Source organism: Phyllostomus discolor, chromosome 6 (genome assembly GCF_004126475.2).
Source record: "Phyllostomus discolor isolate MPI-MPIP mPhyDis1 chromosome 6, mPhyDis1.pri.v3, whole genome shotgun sequence".
Lineage (NCBI taxonomy): Eukaryota > Metazoa > Chordata > Mammalia > Chiroptera > Phyllostomidae > Phyllostomus > Phyllostomus discolor.
The window spans coordinates 135969379-135984172 of NC_040908.2; the positions used below are offsets into that span (position 1 = coordinate 135969379).

General features: G+C 39.8%; 1 protein-coding gene across 1 annotated transcript in view; it reads left to right on the forward strand.

Moving 5' to 3' along the window:
• The first annotated feature begins 3602 nt into the window (after positions 1 to 3602).
• LOC114499746 (L-lactate dehydrogenase C chain) overlaps positions 3603 to 14794 on the forward strand; it is a 37954-nt gene continuing 26762 nt past the window's right edge. Inside the window, exons 1-2 of the mRNA XM_028516186.2 lie at positions 3603 to 3848; positions 4122 to 4256. Coding sequence (XP_028371987.1) covers positions 4131 to 4256 — 126 coding nt within the window. The 5' untranslated portion in view covers positions 3603 to 3848; positions 4122 to 4130. The remainder of the gene's footprint in view (positions 3849 to 4121; positions 4257 to 14794) is intronic.

Below are 14794 nucleotides of genomic sequence, written 5' to 3' on the forward strand. Positions count from 1 at the left end.
AGTCAAATAAGGGTTACTTGACACAACCACTATGATACAGTTCGTTTTTATTTTTTTAAAGATTTTATTTTTCTAGATGGTAAGGGAGGGAGAAAGAAAGAGAGAAACATCTGATCAGCTGCCTCTCAAACATGCCCCAACAGGACAGAACCCTCAACCCAGGCATGTGACCTGACCAGCAATCTCACCAGCAACCTTTGGTTTACAGGAGGACAGCCAACCAACTGAGCCACACCAGTCAGGGCTAGTTGATCTGATAACTGAGGTGACTGACTAAGCGAGTAATGGGTAGGCAGTGTGTACAGCATGGATAATCTGGACAAAGGGATGGTTCATGGCTCAGGAGGGATGGAGCAACATGATGCAAGATCTCATGTTACTTGGAATGGCGTGCAGTTTAAAACTTAGAAATTATTGCTGGAATTTTCCATTTAATATTTTCAGACTGGGTAACAAGCCATGGAAAGTGAAACTAGATAAATGGGGGGCTACTGTACTTAATAATTTTAAACCAAATGACCTGGTGGTTGTTTACACAAAATTTTTCTTTAGATTTCTTAAAATATTTCTGTAACTATGACCCTTATCCAGGCCTAAAAACTGTACTTCCAGAGGTTAACTAGAACAACTATGGTTATCACTTCTTGAGAATCTCTCCCAAAATGTCCTTCCTGAGAGCTAGGAAAGGGAAAGAATTATACTTCTTTGTTATGTGTCTTCAGTGTAAAGTGACAAGACTTACACTGTAAGCCTTGACAATTAACAATCACAGAATTTGCTTTCCTATAGGCTCTCAAAAACAGCTTTAAGATGAAACGTACCATAAAATTTACTCTTAAAGTATACAATTCTGAGGATCCACATAGTTGTGCACTATCACCAGTATCTAATCTTAGGACTTAAATTTCCCCATAAAGAAATGTGTACTTATTCCCAGAGCCTTTTAAGTTAAGCACATTTAGTCTTTTTAAAAAAAGATTTACATTATTAATTTCATATTACTTGATGCAATAAATTAGTCAACACCAACATGAGTGAAAAATAATGCTTAAGAGTAATCTTTGATAAATTTTCAGATTTAATCTTGTACAGCTTTCTTGCTTTCTGTCATAATCAGTATTCCAGGGACACCTTGAATCTTCCTGTCTCAAGCAAGGAATAGGCCAACTCTTCAAGGAGACCCAAGTCTTTTTAATGGAATATGATCTTATGTTAGTCTTAATACCCTGGGATGTGGAATAAGCAGGTCTTAGCCCCAACTCACAAAAGTTGTCAGTTAGTGATGAAAGCAAGTTAGAATGTTCAGAGCATGGTCCTCCTTCCATGTAGGCCTATATCTGTATATGTATGTGTATGTGTAGCTTTTTTTCCCTCACTAAAACCTATACTGAGAAAATTATCAGGACTTCTGAGCCACATTCTTTCAAATTGTTTTCTGAGGACCTACTATACTTTGGCAGGTGTTGGAATATGCCAGACGAATCTTGGCACTCCTGTATTTACATTGCTGTGGTACAGCAAAACAATAGGTTAGCTTGGATCACAGCCATCCGAGAACCCACTCTGCCAGAGAGGATGTCAAGCTCCTGCCAATGCCCTGCACCTTGGGCAGGTATGAATGAAGTCTTCAGTTAGAGCAGTGTGGTCACTACCAGCTGATATCTCCTTAAGCAAATAAGGGCATGAAGCAGGTGTAGAGCCTGAATTTGGGGGACATCCCTTTCAGCAGGATCTCCCTTTCAGCCTCATGGTAAACGAGGTGCAAGGGTAGAGTTGCTGTGGAAGGAAGCACACAAGTTATGTGGTAGTACAGGACCCACAGCGCCTGCCACTCCTGTCTACCACAGACACCTGCTTGGGGCTGGCAGTAGGTTGTTGAAGTGCCACAAGAAGAATAGGAGGTTTGTAGGGATGCTGTGGCAAGTTGACACATTGGTCAAGGAAAACTAAAGGAAGCAACGTTTATGCTCAAGATGGAAAATGAGCAATCAGCTTGGAAAAGGGCTGGGAAGAACTTTCCAATATAGGGAACAGCAAAGAGTCTTAAAAAAATTTTTTTTTAAATTGTATTTCTTTCCATTAGCATTTACCCCCTTATACTCCCCTCCCCACTGCAATCACCACCCTATTGTCCATGTCCATGTCCATCAAAAAGTCTTGTGCCAGCCCTGGCTGGTGTAGCTCAGTGGATTGAGCGCAGGCTGCAAACCAGTGTCACAGGTTCAATTCCTAGTCAGGGCACGTGCCTGGGTTGCAGGCCATGACCCCCAGCAACCGCACATTGATGTTTCTCTCTCTCTTTCTCCCTCCCTTCCCTCTCTAAAAATGAATAAATTTTAAAAATCTTTAAAAAAGGTCTTGTGCCAAGAAAAACATGGCAAAAGCTGGAGAGAGTGTGATGAGAATGTTTTCAGATGAAATTGCAGAGGTAGAAGGAGGCTAAATTTTGAATGTCTCTTAGGTTGTAAAAATTGGTTAATTTAAGTGGAATGGAAAACTATTGAAGGGTTTTGAGCAGGGTTATTGCATGATCTGAAGTACATTAAAAACATGCCAAAAATACAATAAAAAACAACAAAGGTTTTGATTCAGAAAATTACCCCTTAGATTTTGAAAAGGATTCAAATGCAAATGACAAAAAATGACAGAGGAGGTTGTGTCTCCTTGTGTGAGTTATGAATAAATTCTTTGCATAAATTAAAATACCCTTTGAAAATTAGACGTGGCCTTTCCTTTTCATTATTACTTTGTTTTTGCAACAGAAATCTGAACATTATTTCACCATTCGATCCTGAAATTAAGGAGCTTAATAATAAATTAAAAAACTCCTGCCAATGAATGTTTGGACAAGGGTGTGATAAGCACACTCAAACCGTATGTTCCACAAAATCAGGTTGGTCACTCCCAAGCCCACACTTCACTTAAATTGCTATCCTTGCTGTCCAGGCCGCCCCCCGTTTTTTTTTTTTTTTTTTTAAGATTTTATTTATTTGCTTTTTAGAGAGGGGAAGGGAGGGAGAAAGAGGGAAACATCAGTGTGTGGCTGCCTCTCCTGCACTCCCCACTGCGGACCTGGTCCACAACCCAGGCACGTGCCCTGAATGGGAATCAAACCGGCGACCCTTTGGTTTACAGGCTGGCACTCAGTTCACTGAACTACACCGGCCAGGGCTGGGTGGGCCCAGGTTCTTTTAGCAAGCCTTTGAACTACACTGACGGTCTTCCCAAATTAATTGCCAATCTTCGATCTCACCTCAAGAATTGGAAGCAATTCCCGCAAGATGTTGTTTTAAGCCAGCAAAACCCTAAGAGGCGCTTGCTCCCAAGAAGGATCTTTCTTTCCTATGGGCATCTGGACCCTGCCCCGACGGTTGTGGGTCTCCGAAGAAGCCATAGCCCTAAAGTCAGTCCCAAGCCTAGGCCGGCTGAAATAAACGAAACAACTCTCAAAAAAAAAAAAAAATAAATAAATAAACGAAACAACTCTCTAATTACCTCTCTTGCACACGCTTCGTGAACGTCCGTAATTCTTCACACAGACGTCTCGAGGCTGTAGCCACCGGTAGCCAATGATGTTGCTTACAGGCAGAGGCGTGAAGTGTCCTCCAATGCGCCTGCGCCCTGTAGCCCGGAGGCGGAGCCTGCAGGCTGACGTACAAGGGAGCGCGCAGGCGTGAGGGTTCAGAGCAAACCGTCGCTGGCCTTCGCACGTGGCCTGCTGTTGCTGTTTTTCCTGACGTTATGCCGTTGGTGTTCTTTTCTGGGGTTACTGTTTGAAGTATCTTCTTTAAAGGCTGTGTGTTATGCTTTCGGGGGGTCTCTACTGAGTTGCGCCAAGCAGAGCATTTGTGAGTATTCGGTAGAGGGGCCAAAGTGGAGGGTGAGGTAGGGAGAAATCAAAAAGCCGTTTGGTGCCCCAACTGCTTGCAACTGACAGACTGGCCCTTGCTCTACCGCTCCACACCCCTCGACCAGGCAAGTCTTTCTTTGGCCTCCCAGCAATCTCCGCTCCAGCTTTCTGCAAACTCAAGAGGTGTTCAGTGTGATGAAGCCCAACAGTATCTGTGAGAGTGATTTATTTAGGGAGTTCGATTCCGCTGAAATTGCATTCTCTCTCTCAGGTTCTCAAAATGTCAACGGTCAAGGAGCAGCTTATTGAGAATCTAATTAAGAAAGATAAAACCTCCCAGCGGAAGATCACCATTGTTGGAGTTGGTGCTGTAGGCATGGCTTGTGCTATTTGTATCTTAATGAAGGTAAACGATAAGCCTGTTTTGTGGCTGAAAGTCAAGTAAGCCCTTTTAGGTTTTGTTGGTGAGTTCAGGGTTGCAGGGCTAATCCTTCGATAGCAAATAGGTTTCCTCTCATGTGATTTTGACACAATTTTAAAAAACATTTATTTGGAGTTCACCATTGTTAGACTATTTTAAATTTACTTGTAGGCACATTGACTGGATTACTTTGTTAAATATTATAACATTTGATGTTGCAGTGATCCATGAATTACCTTCCTTGAGGAATAATGGGTGAAAATCACATTTTCCAATTGCACTTGAAATTTTTTTGAGAATTATTTATTTCTTATTGTATTTTCCCCATTACCGTTTATCCCTCTTATACCCCCCATCCCCCGCAGTCAGCACCCTGTCATGCATGTCCATGAGTTCCTTTTCCTTTTTGCTGGAACTCTCCACCCACTAACCAACCCACGTAGCAGTCATCCTTGTTCTCTATGAGTCTTTCTCTATTTGGCTTGTTAGTTCAGTTTATTCATTAGATTCTAAAAATTTTTTTAATTGTATAAGTATTACCTGCTCATTATAAAACAAAAAGTACCATATTTGATAAAATAACAGTGGAAGTTCTTTGATTTTTCTTTGCTTCTAGAGCACCTTTTCATGTGTTCATTGGCCATTTCTATATCTTCTTAGAAGCAATGTCTATTTAAATCCTTTCCTTATCTTAAAATCAAGTTATTTGTTGCAGTAGAGTTGCAGGATTTCTTTTTATATCTAGATAGTAACTACTGTTAGATACATTATTTCCAAATATATTCTCCCATTTCCTGGGTTTCCTTTTACTCTGTTGATTGTAGCCTTTGGTGCACAGAAGTTTTTTTATTTTAATGTAGTTCAATTTATTCTTTTTACTTTTGTTGCCTGTGCTTTTGACATCATAGCCAAAAATCATTGCCAAATTCAATGTCATGAAGCTTTTTCCTGTTTTTTTTTTTTTCCTTCTAAGAGTTTTATACTTTTAGGTCGTACATTTAGATCTTTCATACACTTTGAGTTAACTTTGTATATGGTGTAAAGTAAATGCTCCAGCTTCATCCTTTTGCATATAAATATACCATTTGTTGAAAAGACTGTCCCAGTTACATAGTCTTGGCATCCTTGTCAAAAATCATTTGACCCTACATGAGGGGGGACCCCCCAAAAACTCCAGAATTTATTTATTAAAAATTGTGTATTCTTACATGTTTAAACTTCAGTCACCTTCAGAGTACTCTCCATTTGATGCAAGATGTTTTTTTCCACTGCTCAAAATAGTTTTTGAACTTGTTGATTTTGATGCCTTTGGTGCTTCTGCCTTTTTTGTTTCACTGGAAGTCACCAGCAAAACCTTTTCCTTTGAGGACTTTTTTCATCCAGAGAAATTTAAAAAAAAGGTCGCTTGGGGTGAGATCATGTGAATAGGGAGGGTGGGGCACAGGGGTCATGACATTTTTGGTTAAAAATTGCTGAACACTCAGTACGTTGTGGGTGGTTGCACTCATAAATCACTCATCATGAAATGAGCAAACTGGTTGAAAGGGTCTTCAAAAAAATTCATTGAAGCCAAACACAACCTTTCACAATAATGTCAGTTGGTATACTGATACAGATGGGTTCCTAAAATACTCACCTAGCAGGGAAAGCCTATGCTACAAGAGGCTGGCCCTCAAGAAGATAATTTGCTTTTTTGGGGTTCCCCCTCATATGTTAGAGTTTATTTCTAGGCTCCCTATTTTGTTCCATTGCCTTACATGTCTATATTTCATTACCAAACAGTTTTGATCACTGTGGCTTTGCAATAAGTTTTGAAATCAGGAAGCATAAAACCTATAATTTTGTTACTTTGTAAGATTGGCTATTTGTAGTATCTTGAGATTCTACATAAATTTTAGAATGCATTCTTTTATTTCTTAAAATAATGCCATTGGGATTTTGATAGGAGTTACACTAAATCTGTAGATCACTTTGGGTAGTATTGACATCTAAACAATATTAAGTCTTTCGATCCATTAACTTGGGATTTCTTTCCATTAATTTGTGCGTATTTGTTTCAGTAATGTTTTGTAGTTTTCAGTGTACATGTCTTTTACCTCTCTAAATGTTTTACAGTTGTTATTTAATCTTTATAACAACCTTAGGAGGTAGGTTATGTTACCATGTCCACTTATAAATGAGAACACTGAAGCACAGATGTTAAGTAGCTTGCCCATGGTCAAATGCCTAGTAGGTTAAGGGGCCAATTCAAACCTTGGCAATCTCGAGGAAGACCTACTTAAAAGCTTTACTACATTATTTAGACGATTTTTGGAAACTTGCAAAGGGAGATGATAAGACGAAGGAAAACCAATTAAATTCCAGAACTGAAAGGCTCATGATTATTTGGAGATTTATATGATGAGAAGGAAAACCACCAGATTCTCTCCTGCCTCTCAGTCAACTAGGCAACCACCTCTCATATCCCAGCAGACATGGGGAAGCAGTTTACCCTTTGGAGAAATTGAATCTGACATGCTCTACTTGCAGGGAATTAGGGCAGGAAAGGACAGACATCTCATTGAGAATGGTAGAATTAATGGAAAGTCTGCACCTTAGACAATGAGGTAAGAACCCCCTTATTCCCACTGGGCTGCTAGAAGGCAGGCTGTCAGACTCAGATGGGGTATTGAAAAGAGAAGAAATTACAGGAACAATCAGGAGGTCTGGCAGTTGATTGACATTTCAGTAAGATACAAGAAAGAGCAGGCCCTAGGCAGATAGCCAGTTGGTTAGAGGATCATCCTGTTACACCAAGGTAGATGGTTTGATTCCTGGTCAGGGCATATACAAGAATCAACCAGTGAGTGAATGAATAAGTGGAACAACAAATCAGTATTTCTCTTTCTCTCATCAATAAATTAAAAATAAATTTAAAAAATAAAGAGCAGGAAGTAAATTATTCAGCAGGTTAAAAAAAATCCTAAAACTAAAAGACATGCTTTACAGATATAAAGAATTTACTATTCTGGTCAAGATGGCAGAATAGGTAAACATGGCTCACCTCCTTGCACACCCACATCACAATTACAACTAAAATATAGAACCATCAGAAACTTAGTTGAATGGGAGTCAGACAACTGTGAAATGAAAGAAAACACACCGTCCAGATTGATAGGAGAGGGGAGAGACACAGAACGGGTTGGTCCCACATCCACATGTGGTGGATAAAAATTTGGGAGGAATATTTTGGGAGTGAGGAGTCCCAGCCCCACAGCAGGTCCCCCAGCTCAGGGTTCCAGTGCCAGAAAGATAAGCCTCCATAACTTATGCATGCAAAAACTAGCAGGGATTGAGTCAGTGGAAGAAACTTCTGGAGCCCCAAGCAGAAGAACCACCCACGCACTTAATCAGACTCACTCCCTGTAGCAGCCTGTGGTCAGTTGTATACAAGGAACTGGTCAGCCAGTTGTATACAAGGAGATACCGAAGTGTCTGGCATCGAGGTGAGCAGAGGCCATTGTCCGTTTTATAAACCCTCTCCCAACAGAGGCAGCAAGCTGGTGCCATATCTGAGAATCCATCAACCTGCCTAGCATTATGTGACTTGCTTGAAGATCCCCAGAGTCTCCGCCCCACCCAATTTATGGGCCTACCCAAGCTGCTTTTCTGAATGAATGGCCAGTCTTGGCTTAATCCTCACAGCTTCCCAAGTCTTCTCAAACAAGCAGCAGCCAGCTTCAGTGAGCCTCCAGCCCCCATACCTCTTGCTTAGGGGCCAGAGACCCAGCACTAGCAGCAACCAGCCTAGATTCACAGCTTTACTTTACCTGGGAATCTCCAAGCCCAGCACGCGTAACAGCCGTCTCAGATTGTTTTAGAGCTCAGGCAGGGTGGCCCCCAGCAAAACACAGGTGGAGGTTGACCTTGGCCTGCAACACCCAGGAAACCCTAGAGCCTGTGCACCCAGGGAACAGCTATAGACCATATCAGAGTGCCACCACCCTGCCCCTGCACAGCTGATCCTCCACAGAGGGTGGTGATTGGTGATAAATGGTCACATCCAGTCCTTGCAGCCTGAGTAAATCCCTCCCACTGACCTGCCAACAGCAATCAAGGCCCAACTACAAGTGAAGGTTGTATTCAACTCACACAAAGGGTGCATCTTCAGTACCCAGATTGGGTGATTGGGGATGATGTGCCACTGGACCCTATGTAACACACCTACTGCTTAGGCCACACTACCAAGACACAGAGTCAAAGTAGATCTACCTAATACATAGAAACAAACACAAGGACGCTGTCAAAACGAGGAGACAAAGAAACATTGCCCAAATGAAAGAACAGATCAAAACTCCAGAAAAAGAGCTAAAAGAAATGGAGATAACAATCTATCGGATGCAGAACTCCAAACACTGGTTATAAGGATGCTCAAGGAACTTTGTGAGGACCTCAGCAGCATAAAAAAGATTCAGTCAGAAACAAAGGGTACACTAATGGAAATAAAGAACAATTTACAGGGAATCAACAGTAGAGTGGATGAACCCAAAAATCAAATCAATGATTTGGAATAAGGAAGCAAAAAACTATCAATCAAAACAAGAACAAAAAAGAATAAAAAAAATGAGGGTAGTATAAGCAGCCTCTGGGACAACTTCAAGAAGTCCAACATTTGCATCATAGGGGTGCCAGAGGAGAAGAGGAAGAGCAAGAAATCGGAAGTCTATTTGAAAAACTAATGAAATAAAACTTCCCTACTTTGGTGAAGGAAATAGACATGTCAGTCCAGGAAGCACAGAGAGTCCCAAACAAGATGGATTCAAAGAGGCTCACCCCAAGACACATCATAATTAAAATGCCAAAGATTAAAGAGAGATTCTTAAAAGCATCAAGAGAAAAGCCATTAGTCATCTACAGAGGAGTTCCCATAAGACTCTCAGCTGATTTCTCAAAAGAAAGTTTGCAGGCTACAAGGGATTGGCAATAAATATTCAAACTCATGAAAAGCAGGGACCTACAGCAAGATCAATGTACCCCACAAAGATATCATGTAGAATTGAAAAGCAGATAAAGAGCTTCCCAGATGTGAAAAAACTAAAGGAGTTCATTATCACCAAGCCATTTTATATGAGATATTAAAGGGACTTATTTAAGAAAAAGAAGATAAAAACCATGAACAATTAAATGGCAACAAATACATATCTATCAACAATTGAATCTAAAAAACAAACTAAGCAAACAAGAAGAACAGAGAATCATGGATTTGGAGAGCATTTTGATGGCTGCCAGATGGGAGGAGGGTATGGGGTAATGGGCAAAGAGGTGAGAAGATTAAGAAGTACAAACAGGTAGTTACAAAACAGCCATGGGGGTGTAAAATACAGTATAGGAAATGGAGTAGCCAAAGAATTTATATACATGACCCATGGACATGAACAATGGTTGGGGGATTGCCTGAGGGAGTGAGAGATGCTGGGTAGAGTGGAGCAAAGGTGGGAAAATTGGGACATCTGTAATAGCATAATCAAGAAAATATAATTAAAAAATAAAGAATTTACTGAGTGCTCAGGGTAAGGAGTCAAAAAAAAAAAAAAAAAGAAGAAGAAGCCTATTCTAAGGCACATTTGCATGACACTTCAGAACTCCAGTTGTGAGAAAGATCTGTTGTTGGAGCCCATTTATTTTTTACTAGAATTTATTGTATTCTGGCCCTGGCTGGCGTAGCTCAGTGGATTGAGCGTGGGCTGTGAACCACAGTGTCGCAGGTTTGATTCCCAGTCAGGGTACATGCCTGGGTTGCAGGCCATGACCTCCAGCAACCGCACATTGATGTTTCTCTCTCTCTCTCCCTCCCTTCCCTCTCTATAAATAAATAAATAAATAAATAAAATCTTAAAAAAAAAAGAATTTATTGTATTCTGGCCAATACCTGAGTGAGTGAAGCAGAGTAGTTCGGGACCTTGTTTTTAGGTCACATTGATGTGTATTGTGGGATAAATGGAAAGTGATAAAGGATATTCAAATATACATATTCATGTAGTCCATTGACCAAAAGGAACATATGAGCACCATGACACCTCTATATGTCATTAAAAGGTGGACTTTAAAAGTCCACATATAGTCCTTTTATAAGGATGTATAAAATTTTTAGGAGTGGCTAGCCATGCAGTATACTTCCTTGTCCTATACAGAGCAGAGCAACCATAGCTATTTTCCTCAGATTAATTTTTAGTCTCTTGTTCTCTGCCTTACTGTGATCTATCTGGGGCTCTCTGAAGAAAAGTTCCTAGGATGCTCATAACTGTTTTTTCTTTTTGATTGATTTTATAAAGAAAAAGAGGAAGGGAGAAAAAAAGAGAGGATGGCAGAATGGAAGAGGGGAAAGAGAGAGAGAGAAAGGAAAACATTGATTTGTTGTTCCACTTACCCATGCACTCATTGGTTGCTTCTTTTCTTTTTTTAACATTCACCCAAGGATATATTATTGATTTTAGAGAGAAGAAAGGAGAGAGAGAGAGAAAGAAAAAAACATCAATGTGGAGATAAACATTGATGGGTTGCCTCCTGTATGCTCCCTGACCCAGTATTGAATCCAAAACCTAGTTTGTGCCCTGACTAAGAATTGAACCCACAACCTTTTGATGTATAGGACAATGCTCCAAACAACTAAGCCATGTGGCCAGGACCATTGGTTGCTTCTTGTATGTGGCCTGCCCAGGATAAACCGCCAACCTTGTCGTATTGGGACGATGCTCTAACCAACTGAGCTAACTGTCCAGGGTCATAGCTATTTGTAGAAGATTCTGGCAAAACAAACCCAGGGTCTTTATTTAGAATTCTATTTGAAAAATGACTCTCATAGATGTAGTTAATTCTTTAAAAACAAACAAACAAACAAACAAACAAACAAACAACTTGTAGGAATTGAGTTGTCTTTGACAGTCAAGACTAATGTAGCTAGGAAGATTTTCTTAATAAGAGAATTGTCTGGTTACCTGTTGAGAATAGAGGTAAATCAAAGTGAAAATATAAGTTAAAAGTAGGCTGTGTTGGTTACTAAATTATTGTCACTGGTCTCCAAATCCAGCTTTCAAAACTCTGCTTTGTGATGCTAATGCTGGATCTCTGCTTAATCTTTTTCTCCTTGGTCAGTTGGTATCTTGTGGGTCCTCCCAATAGGGGCACTAGAGGGAAGTCGGAAGCTCAGTGGGGAGCAGTGACTTTCTTTTTTCTGTTGGCTTTTTGTTCTGGTCACAGTCATCTCAACTTCAGCCCCTTTGGCCCAATGGTAGAAGTTGGTTCTAGCCTCCAGTTTCTTTGAGAAGTCCAGCATTGTCCTCATCTTGCCCCATTTGTGGTGGCTGCAGCAGCTGCCAGATTTTGAGACTAGTATTCACCAGAATTCTGAGACTAGATCCTTGAAGCTCCTTTTTTAGTATACCTGTTTCTTAAGCCTTAGGGGTGGTAGTTTCAAGCCACAGATACTCTGAGTTACCACAGGTGATACCTTTTTGTTCTTTTAGCCCTCTAACATTTGTCTAAAAAATCCCCTATATTTTAAAATTAAATTCCTATATTAAATTCCTTCTGTTGAAATGCTTAGAGTAGTTTCTATTTGCCTGTTTCAGACCCAGACACAGACTGATATAAAAATGGATTTGTAAACATGATCTGTTTTTTTTTTCTTAATCAGTTAGCCAAAAGTCATATATGGTCATTCTGGATGAAACTCCTTATCCTCCTCCTATTCCTAACATATGACACATAATTTAGTAAATTTTAGAATTTACAGTTTTCAAATAAGACCAGATTGTACCTGATATGAGAAAAAAAATTAGTGAATAGGGACTTGGATCCCTTTTTGTTTTCTTTTTTTTTTTTAAGAGTCAACTTTTTTTTTTTTAGATTTTATTCATCCATTTTTAGGGAGGGAAGGGGTGGGAGGAGAGAGACAGAGAGAGAGAGAGAGAGAGAGAGAGAGAGAGAGAGAAACAGAGAAACAGAGAAACAGAGAAACATCAATGTGCGGTTGCTGGGGGTTATGGCCTGCAACCCAGGAATGTACCTTGGCTGGGAATCGAACATGGGACACTTTAGTTCCCAGCCCACGCTCAATCCACTGAGCTACACCAGCCAGGGCTGGATCCCTTTTTCTTATTGCTCAACTTTGGAATCTGGTCACTAGAATCTGAGGGAACACAGTCCTTGTATATAGTTTTATATCTGTTGAATGTGATGAAAACCACATTCAAATATCAATTCAAATGGCAGTAAGCAATAAAGAGAAGACTATATATTGTTCATATAATTGGAAACTCTAAAGCAGAGCTGGCTTCAGGTACCACTAGATTCTGGAATTCATGCATATCCATACACAGTATTTGTATATCTTTGTTTATATTTCCCTTATTGGCTGAATTCTGAGGCAGGTCTTTCTGTGTATGGTAAAGATGGCTATACAGTTCTTAGAGTCTGTTTTTTTATTTTTAAAATTTTTTCCATCACCATTTATTCCTCCATACCCCCTCCCAACTTCATCCCCCTCCCTGCAGTCACCCCACTGTTGTCCATTTCCATGGTTCTTAGAGTCTTATATCATTCTTAGAGCTATGATTACAAAGAAAAATGAGACTTAATTTCCCATCTTTAATTTTCAAACCTCATAGACATTTATTATGCCTGGGCTGGATGCCCATTTGTGAACTAATTTCTGTGGCCAGAGGAAGATAAAACAATTGGTTGGATCTGGTTATATGCCTATCTACTATTCTAGGTTGGAGAATTGACCTTAATGTGCATACTGACCCACGAGGAATTCATTTCCCATAGATGACTGCCTTTCTCTTTTGGCCATAAGGATTCATATGGAAAGTAACTTCAGTCAACTCAGAAATTAGGCATACAGGTTAAATATAATAAAATTCTTTGACAGAATTTCATAACTTTTCATTTGTTTTAAACTGTTATCTGAAGTACAAAAAACCAATTCTAAAAACAATTAACAAGTGTATGATGGCAAAACAATTAATACTTTTTGCTACATTCTGTTGTCTACCTTGACTTCTGATCATTCTAGGCATATTCAAAAATTGTCATTTAAAAATATATATATTTTATTGGTGATGCTATCACAGTTGTCCCAATTTTTCCCCCTTTGCTCTACTCCACTGGGTACTCACCTTTGTTCCAGCAATCCTCCCCCTTAGTTCATGTCCATGGGTCATGCATATTAAGTTCTTTGGCTTCTCCATTTCCTGTACTATTCTTAACATACCCCTGTCTATTTTCTGTCTACCAATTATGCTTCTTAATCCCTGCACCTTTTCTATCATTCTCCCCTCCCCACTCCCTGTTGATAATCCTCCAAATGGTCCCCATATCTATGATTCTGTTCCTGTTCTGGTTGTTTGCTTAGTTTTTTTTTTTTTTTTTTTTTTAGATTTAGTGTTGATAGTTGTTAATTTGTTGCCATTTTAATGTTTGTAGTTTTGATCCTCTTTTTCCTAAATAAGTCCCTTTAACATTTCATGTAATAATTAATATCTTGGTGATGATGAACTCCTTTGGCTTTACCATGTCTGGGAAGCACTTATCTGCCCTTCTATTCTAAATGATAGCTTTACTGGATAGAGTAATCTAGGTTGTATGTCTAGATTTTTCATCACTATGAATCTTGCTAGTCCTTTTTTGCCTGCAAAGTTTCTTTAGAGAAATCAGCTGACAGGCTTATCGGAACTACTTTGTAGGTAACTCTGCTTTTTTCTTGCTACTTTTAAGATTCTCTCTTTATCTTTAACCTTTGGCATCTTAATTATGATGTGTCTTGGTGTGGTCCTCTTTGGGTACAACTTGTTTCCTAGACTTGTATGTCTATTTCCTTCACCAGATTGGTTAGTTTTCTTTCATTATTTTTTCAAAAAGTTTTCAGTCTTGCTCTCCCTCTTCTCCTTCTGGCGAAGAGGAAGTTGATTTGGATGTTGGTACATTTGCAGATGTCTCAGAGCGTCCTTATACTTTCCTCATTTTTTTGAATTCCTTTTTCTTCCTGCTGTTCTGGTTGAGTGCTTATTTCTTCCTAATGTTCCAAATTGTTGATTTGAATCCCGTGTTCTTCCCTTCCACTGATGGTTCCCTGTAGATTGTTCTTTATTTTATTTAGTGTAACCTTCATTTCTTCCTTTATGTTGTTGCCATACTCAGTGAGTTCTTTGAGCATTTGGATCACCAGTGTTTTGAACTCTACATCTGATAGGTTGTTTATCTCTGTTTTATTTAGTTCTTTTTCTGTTTCTTTTTTCTCTCTTCTTTCATTTGGGCCCTATTTCTTTGTCTCCTCCATTAGGCAGCCTCCCTGTGTTTGTTTCTATATATTAGGTAGAGCTGCTTTGACTCCCTGTCTTAATAGTGTGGGCTATTGTAGAAAAGGCACCTGTAAATTGTGTGGGACAGAGTCTTAGGTATTTGCCAGGGTGGGGCAACACCTTCAGTGCTTTGGGGCTCTGTGTTGGGGAAGAGGGGACAATGCAACTCACTGCCTGGCTTCT